The 8,814-nt window shown below is 36.4% G+C and overlaps 1 protein-coding gene across 2 annotated transcripts; it reads right to left on the bottom strand.

Moving 5' to 3' along the window:
• Positions 1 to 3,964: 3,964 nt before the first annotated feature.
• LOC132278476 (probable receptor-like serine/threonine-protein kinase At5g57670) lies at positions 3,965 to 8,607 on the bottom strand. Of its 2 annotated transcripts, none has more exons than XM_059780261.1 (10): positions 8,300 to 8,607; positions 7,844 to 7,974; positions 7,617 to 7,735; positions 7,402 to 7,517; positions 6,901 to 7,314; positions 6,467 to 6,721; positions 6,034 to 6,191; positions 5,720 to 5,935; positions 5,301 to 5,450; positions 3,965 to 5,079 (listed from the first exon to the last, which is right to left on the bottom strand). In XM_059780261.1, exons 1-10 carry the CDS (start codon positions 8,433 to 8,435, stop codon positions 4,936 to 4,938), a joined length of 1,839 nt encoding a protein of 612 aa, XP_059636244.1. In that variant the 5' UTR covers positions 8,436 to 8,607; the 3' UTR covers positions 3,965 to 4,935. The 2 variants fall into 2 exon arrangements, with proteins under 2 accessions (XP_059636244.1, XP_059636243.1); XM_059780260.1 differs by having other exon boundaries at positions 3,966 to 5,079; positions 7,844 to 7,977.
• Between the last annotated feature and the right edge of the window lie 207 nt (positions 8,608 to 8,814).

The raw sequence follows: 8,814 nt of genomic DNA, 5'->3' as shown, positions 1-8,814 counted from the left end.
AAAAAAATTCGGCATGACCTCGTTAAAAAATGGGCCTACCACAACCTGTTTAAAAGAATTTTAAACCTGTCCCAACACAAATATCATATAATACACTCCATGGTGGAACAACCACATACTATATCATCCAAATATCATATTTACAGTCCCAAAATATAGTTACAATAACAAGAGTTCACAAATCTCTATACCAAATATAATAAACTAAGATTTTACCATAAAATATGGGACGTAATACAAAAATAGCAAAAAGAAATCTTCTAAACCAAATTAGGCATGTGGTGGAAAGTCATCCGCCACTTCTTTCTCGTTTCTTGAAAAAAAATTAGAATATGATGGGGTGAGCTATACGCTCAGTAGGTGACACTTAAGACATTTTTCTTGTGTCCCTATGAATCCATACAAAGAATAGGTCAATAAGAAGTAGGAATCATACAATATCGGGAAATAATACAACATTCCAACCAAATTCAAATACAACCCATACGATGACATGAAATACAAATGCATGCCAATGTCACTCCCCATTTTCTGTTCTCAAACATCACTTTCAAACTGTTAATATAACCTGCCCTTTGGTGACCCCGCAGCGATACGAGAGGAGGATTGGCTAGTGTCCCTGACCCTTGGTACCCCCGCGACGTCATTATGGGGCCAGCTAGCTCAACCACACTAGGGCGACTCCCTAGTCCTCTCTAGGCTATATTAACACTCCGGCGATTTGGTACCCCCGCGGCGATCGGATTTTTCAAAACCGTTTCATCAAATCATTTTTCCCAAAATCCCATTTTTTATTTCAAACTCATTTTTCTCGTTTCATGCCCAATGTAAGTGCGTGAGTGCATCAATACCATGAATTTAATCATCATTTCACATTCAACTCTATTTAAGTAAGCAAGACATAATTTCGCAAGAATTTCTCAAGGGATTTTAACATGCTCTTGTACAACAATGCATCTAGCACAACGAACATATATAAATCATCACATAAGCAAGAATTTTCACATAAAACATTTAAAACAAGTTCTCACATAACCACATACACATGCTATAATTTCTTTAAACTACAACTAGCATAAGTAAGCATGTCTAGCATCAAATTAGAAGATGTAATTCACATAGGAGCAAAAAACTTGTGGATTAAGAGCCCCTACCTCAAATTTGCACAAAACCCTTAAAATGGGTCTTGAATTTCGAACTCCAATGAGGGCACCAAATCTGGAATTATTCGTATGGATGCGTAGAGCTTGTAGTGAGCTTCGTTTTGCCTCAAATGGCACCTTAATCCGCCAAGAATTGAGGAAGAAATCAAGAGTGGAAGTTGCAAAAGAAAAAGAAAAAAAGAAATACAGAAAGGAAGAAAGGCAGTGGGGAGAGAGAAGAGGAACAGAAAAAATGGGTTTGTAATCCCATTTGGCACATGATAACATAAAATAAAGTGGGTTCCACAGCTAAATAATTTTTTTTTTTAACATAAATATAAGACACAGACATTACATTAACAACAAGTTGGGCAGCATGTTTCACAATAACATAAGACCACAACATTCATGAAATCTACTTAGAGATGTTGTCATTTACTCCACGCAATCATACAAAATACATTGGGCATAGAAAGCATAAAGTAATTTCAAGAATAGTCATGCAGTTGTATATAAGCTATTAGGTATAAATAAATTTTAGTGTGAACACCCAAGACATAACCAACATTGGATGAGTTGAATATTCAGTTTCTAAATACACATCTCACATGATTATTGAAGTTACAAATTTCACTTTTGAAACTATAAAATCAGCATCAAACTTACAATAAAACAACCCACTAATTTAGGTAAATTAAACATACAATTTTCAGCATGTAGCCACTACAACATAACTACTATAAGTCTTACAGTTTCAATCATGGGCACATCAATACAATCAACAAGTAAAGGAGTTCAATTTCATAAATGAAAAGCACATAATACATTGTTGTAATGTAACTAAAAATTTCAGATTGTTTTAATACATAGCATGCTCACGAGGAAAGTTCAATTCCTGTCATTCATTGGTTCAAAATAGAGGGATTACTTCACAAGGAGGCAAAGGATGTGAGAGTTAGAGAAACCCCTACCTTAATTTAAGCAAAAACCTTCAAACAGCCACAAATTCAAAACTCAAAGGTGGCTAAATGGTGCTGTCCTTGAGCTTAATAAATGGCTTTCACTAAGAGAAAAACTTCATTTCCTATACCACAGCCAAAAACCCACCAGAAGAGGCTCGAACAGAAGCTTTTAGAAAGCTTAAATGGTGGAATAAGAAAGGAAAATAAGGAAGAAAAAAGAAAGGGAATGAAAATGTGGAAGTTGCTGCTGAAATGGGTCTGTAAGAAACAGATGAAAAACTGCCACCTAAGTGTATAGATGGCACACATGCATACTTGGTCAAAGGTTGACCAAGGGAAATGACTGCCCGTCCAACCTTCCTAAATCACTACCATGCCATTCCAATACCAAAAGACTATCATATCCCCACGTCATTATATAAATTATAGCAACAATACAATAAAATAAAATAAATAAATAACTAAAAAAATAATATAAAAAAAATAATTAGGACACATCACAATACCTTTTTCTAGGGTTAAAATTTAATTATTGCATTATACTGAGTTACGTAACGTGTAACAAGTACACTTAAGTGAGTGAGCGATGGGAAACTGGAAAATAAGTCACAAATGTTTACTACACAGAACCTGTCGATGTATGGGGATCACACGTCGATTGGTTTGGAACATGCACAGTAGAAAGCCCACTGCCAAGATACCGGTCGACGTGTTTGGGACGTATACAATAAAAAGGCTAATGCCAAGATACCGATCGACGTGTGAAAAGCTACACGTCGACTGGTTCAGGTCAACCGGTCGACGTATGGAAATTTTACGTCGACTGGTTCTGGGTTATCCACACTTGAAATCTCCACTGTTCGAGATACACCAACATTGATAACCAACCACCCTACACTCCACACCCACGTACGTATTTGAATACATTTTAACATCTAATACCTTAGCAACAACAATATTAACATAATTTAGAACACGTTACACGAAATACACTAAAAGCTTTAGTGTAAATAAACATAATTACAATTCCCCAATTACCATATACAAAATGAAACTAAATACTTCACAAGCTGCAAAATGATACACTTTGGGTCAACACTTTACAAAATGGGGCCTAATACAAAAGGTAGCAAAAGATACATTCTTCTAATACAAACTAAGACTGTAGTGGATTGTGGCCAACCATTTCTTTTCCCGAACCTGAAAATGTTAAAAATATATGGGGTGAACTAAACGCTCAGTAGGAAGTGTCTAAGACACCCCTTGAATCCACGTAAGGAATAGGTAAAAGAAAACGGGATCATTGCATAAGGGTACATGGCAATAACTACAACGACAAGTAAATAACAATTGTCACCCAAACACGTATCCAAATATTCTAATGAAGTGCAATGTCATGCAATGTCGCTTCCCGTATCCGAAACATTTCCGTTTCAACTTTCAAACCGTTAGTGTAATCCGACCTAAGGCACCTCCAAGGCGTCACGAAAGGAGGATTGGATAACCATCCACGACCACAAGGCACCTCCAAGGCGTCGCATCTGGCCTAATTAGCTCAACCAAACTCCCCTCTAGACTACACTAACACCACGGACCACTAGGCGCTTCCTAGGCATCCGGGTTTTCGCAAACCCTTTTAGAAAACCTTTCCCAAAACAATTTTCACTTGTTTTAAAAACATTTTTTTCCCTTTTTCTATCCCAATGAATGCATGGAATACTTCATACTTAAATTCATCAATTTAACCATAAAATTCTCACACATGCTATGTAAAGCAAATTTCTAAACTACATAATTAAAATTCTCATTTAACATTAACTTTGTATAACAAACATATAAGACATGGATTTAACTTCATGTAAGCATGTTTCAACACTATAAACAACTAACAATTAGTCACATATAGTCCAAACCTATCATTTAAGCAAATTTTACAAGAATTTATACTAATTGAACATGCTACACATCAATTCAAGTTATAAAATTCACAAAAGTAAAAGAAATCATGCATTAGAACACCCCTACCTCAATGGAGATGAAAACCCCCAAAACTCCAAACCAAAGCCCTAATTTTTTAAATTCTTAGGATGGCTAAAAGTGTGAATTGCTCCTATCCAAGCGTAGGTTTCAACAAGCTCTTTGATTTGCAGCAAACGGCGCCCAAAAATTTCAAGAGATGAAAAAATAATTGAAGATTGAAGCTTGAAGCCAAAAAGAAAAGAAAAATGAAGAGGAAAGAGAGAGAGAGAGAGAGCTAGTGCGGGGTGAGAGAAGGAGAATGAGGCCAATGTTGGTCTCCAAATCACAAAAATCTCTAATGGTGGGTTCCACAACAAAATTTTCTTTTTGACTTTTCTTTTTCCTTCTATTTCCCACTACACACACATATATGCATATATCTATACAAAATAGCACACAACCACATTAAATATGCACAAAATAATTATGTATGGTATGCAATGAACCCAAGATAAAATTCCCGTACACACCGACTCCGGTAGCGGGTCCCACCTGGGACCATCCGACTCGAAAAACGGAGAAAAGTCAAGATGACAACTGGTGCATTTCCAAGAGTCCTGAACTCAGGGAAATGTCCCACTCAACTCTCGAACACAGCCGGCACGTCCCGAGAAAAAGACGAAAATACCCCCGAAAATTAGAAAATTCCAGAAATTGAAAAATTACAAAAATTGGAAACATTACATTAACCATCATATCTATGTATTTTTCCTTCTGGTAGATAACAGTATCTATATCCTCTCATTATAAACTTAAATTAATTAAACAGGCAAAAAAAAAAATGACCAATGATATTTGGGCCCTAATACACACTACATATCTTCCAGTAAAATATCTGATGGAAGCTCATATCCAAACACCATAGAGTAATCATCCATCTCCTCAGCTGTAAATTTTGGCATCCTCCAACTCTTTGCAATCTCAGAGTCATCACCATATGTAAGAAGTTCTAGCACCTAGAGAAAGAGAGTTGAACATGTCATCTTTGCAGTATGGTATATATGAGTTTTATTTTTTATTTTTTGGGAAGGTAAAGCAATTCCACTCATGCACACTGAAGCTCAAACCCAAGACCTTCCTTTGGGAAGTATGGGTCTGGTACCGCTGGGCCACTAGCCCGTTGGAGAATAGTATATATGTTGTATCAAAGAAAAGAAATGAGTGTTTTATTTTTTACCTCACTCATTGATGGACGCCATATTGAGGATTGTCTTACACAATAAGAAGCAGTGACCACTAATCTATGCATTTGACCCATGTCATATTCACCTTCCAACTTTGGATCGGCTAATTCACTGATGCATCCAGATTCCATAAGGGGCTTTGCCTGCAATATTAATATCATTGTAGTGCACTTTGTAACTGGAAATGCAAGATAATGGGCAAAGTGTTATAATTTGCTTTGAAGCAACTTCAAGACACTGACTTTTACTTGGAACTTTTGGCACATAACTCATGGTGATGTTCCACTTTGATTGCAAACCAAGCAAAGTTATTCAAAAGCCTCAGGATCATGTCCATTTTTCCGTTTTTAGTAGGTATATAATATTTTCTTAATGTGCTTCCATTATATTACAAGGGTGGAAATCTCCTTACCCATAGTAGAAGGTTTTGCTTTGATGAGTCCACAGGCCTCCTGCCAGTTATGATCTCTAAAAGAAGAACTCCAAATGCAAAAACATCGGTTTTCTCATCTACAATTCCATGCATGAAATACTCTGGAGCCAAGTATCCAAATGTACCCTCAATTGGAATCACAGCATGGTGAGTCCATTTATTTGGAAGCCATTTTGCAAGACCGAAGTCTGAAATCTGTGGAGAGATGTAAGCCCAAGTGAACAGAAGTACACCAGATAGTGTTTTACGAAAATAAAAAATAAAAGATACTGAAATTCACTTTGTTTATTCACCTGTGGTTCATAATCTGGCCCAAGTAGCACATTAGATGCTTTTATGTCACGATGTATTATTCGGTGTTTGCAACATTTATGAAGATAATGCAAACCCCTTGCAACCCCGAGGGCAATCTTATATCTGACTGGCCACTCAAGTGCCTTGCATATTTTGCCTGAGAGACACAAAATTGTGCAAATTGTTGGTATTATCACATGTTTTCTGTAATCAGGCTAATACACTCTTATGCATGTAAGTCAATAATTGCAATTATTGCTGATAACAAATTTTCTATGAAGTTCATCAATCATTTGCAGAATACTCTAATAATTTTGAAGAATTAAATAAGGAACATATGCTTTACTTTCTTTATGAATTATGAAGCATTGTTTTTTCTAATTCAATCTCATACATGATGTTGTCCCAATTAATTCCAGAATTTCCACTTACCATGCAATGCAGATGCTAAAGTTCCATTTGGAGAGAGATCGAAGATCAGATGGAGTCCATTTTCGATGCAATAACCAACTAAGCTTGCGGTATTAGGATGGTCTACATGTCCTATTATGCCCAATTCCATAAGAAACTCCTTCTCCTTGTTTTGATCAGTGTTATCCTTGGCTAACCTCTTCACCGCTATAGTATGTCCATCATCAAGATCACCTCTATATACCTCTGAGTACCCTCCTCGTCCTACTATATTATCTGCACTCAACGCAATTGTGTCACTGTTCAAATTTTCTGTTTGCAACATTGACAAGTTCAACAAAGCACATTGCTACCATTTACACACAAGTTTAGCAATTGTTTTCTAAGCCTTAAAAAAGAAATCCAAAAAGGAAAAAGTCGGCAACTTACAGAAATGGTATTTGTTTAATTAATACCTTGGTGGAAGTCATTTGTGGAATTTGCAATCTCTTGGTAGCTAAAGCACCTTAATAAAGGTTGGTGCTTCTCCTTTTCGGAAATAACTTCATTTCTTTTTCTTCCATTTAAATCAAAAGATGAGCGGAGGAAAGAGGAAATACGCTTGAAAGGAGATGGTGGCTTTGCAACATAGGATTGGCTTTCAAACTTGGGAACTAGAGGAGGGGATTCCGTGATGATTGAATCCCCAAAGCTAGAGCTATAGTCGTCTGTGCTATTTGATTCTCCTTCACAAGCATCTAACACAGTCTTTGGTGAAGGCTTTTCATTCTCTGTCTCTGTCTCTGAAACACGAGGCTTTTCCAATAAGGAGACAGACTTTGCCGTATAACTATTTTTGTTTATCCACCTTGAACTTGATTGACAAAATTCTGCTACGAAACAAAGAAATAAATAAATAGTCTATATATATTATATATAATAGAAGAAATAGGAAGTAGTTTCTGAAAGAAACTAACCTTCTTCATTGTGTACAGAACTGGAAAGCAAATCCTTTTGTGGCTGGCCACATTTCCCAACCAAGACCACTGAACAGGCTTGTGGGGCATGCTCAAAACAATACCTTATGATTTGGCTGGAAGTTGGAGTAGCAAGACATGAGCATTTTCCATTATGACAGAGAGGTAATATTTATTTAGTAGTAGTAGTTATGATTACCAAGCAGGTTCCTTACCTATTTGACCGGTTTCTTGAGCCGCCAATGAGAAGAAGTTGTGCTGAAATGCCCTTTGCTTCCTCAATTAGACCTTTTCCGACGCTAGAGTTAAACCCAACTCTAGCCTCCAAATTTACCTGAATTAAAATAGCAGAAAAGTTTACAAACACACATTTTGAACTTTTACCAGCATTTCAACATAAATTATTATGGGAATTGATCAGTTTCTGAAATATTTGTTGTACCTGCTTAGACTGGCAGATGTTGGAAAATTCTCCCATTACAGATATAACAAAGGCTTTTGCACGACGAATTTGTTCAATTGATTCACGCTTCTTGATCTCCTGTTTTTTCTGGTTACAATGCTTCTTGGTCTCTTCTGCCACATGTTTAATTATCTAACATTGTAAAACATACTTTATGTATACGACAATTACTCAATACTCATGAGACATATAAAACCATGAAGGAAGATGTTTCCTGTTCCTCACACTAGCATAATTGAGTAACCATTTCATGGAAATAACTTTTGTGTTGTAAATTATTGTGGATAAACAATATTTGTGTTCCAATTGATATTTAGTCAAATTGAGAAACTAGTTAATGAATGCATTAGTAGTAAGAAATAATCAAAATAAAGTTCAAAAAACAGAGCATGAGCATGACCATGAGCATATATATATATAGATAGATATACTGACCAAGAACATGTAAGGCAACTAGAGTGTGACTAGGATGAGCTAGAATTGTGGCCCATGAGAGAAGCTGTTTGCTGTGTTCTAGGTCCATTGAGATGCCGATGAGTATTTTGGGTGATGCAGGAGCAGAAGAAATCATTGTCTGTGTGATAATTTGGCTGACAGGTGGTGAAATCAAGTTAGAATTTGCAAATCTTGGTTGTTAGTAGGTGTTGCTGAATATTAATTCTTGTCAACGCAACACAAGTCTAGTGGCAAACACAGAACCTGTACGTGGGCTTATATATGTTGTTTATGTATAGAAACAAGAGAGGGTTAGCAAGGTAGCATATATGATTGGGGCTGGTCCTGTGGGGGTACCTAGCTAGATCCCCATTCAAACATTCTTGTTTAAGAAGCATAATAAATAAAGGTTTTAGTTAGTGTGGGAAATTAAAGTGATGGATTTGGAGTTGTCTACTTTTGGACTACAATTAAGTGGTCTTGGTTGATGTGCTTTGGAGGGTAAGCAAAGGTAA

The sequence above is a fragment of the Cornus florida genome, unplaced genomic scaffold, assembly GCF_030987335.1.
Source record: "Cornus florida cultivar Cherokee Brave unplaced genomic scaffold, ASM3098733v1 CherokeeBrave_3.0.0_Hap2_Chr10, whole genome shotgun sequence".
NCBI classification, from domain to species: domain Eukaryota; kingdom Viridiplantae; phylum Streptophyta; class Magnoliopsida; order Cornales; family Cornaceae; genus Cornus; species Cornus florida.
This window is presented reverse-complemented; position numbering and strand designations above follow the sequence as displayed.

Bases quoted from the DNA above. Each gene is read 5' to 3' on its own strand.
- LOC132278476 (XM_059780260.1), bottom strand. From the start codon at position 8,435: ATGATTTCTTCTGCTCCTGCATCACCCAAAATACTCATCGGCATCTCA. The intron at 6,722-6,900 runs GTATTAATTAAA...CGTTGAGTGCAG, and splicing joins CACAAATGACTTCCACCAAG to ATAATATAGTAGGACGAGGA. The intron at 5,936-6,033 runs GTGAATAAACAA...ATCTCTCCACAG, and splicing joins GGCCAGATTATGAACCACAG to ATTTCAGACTTCGGTCTTGC.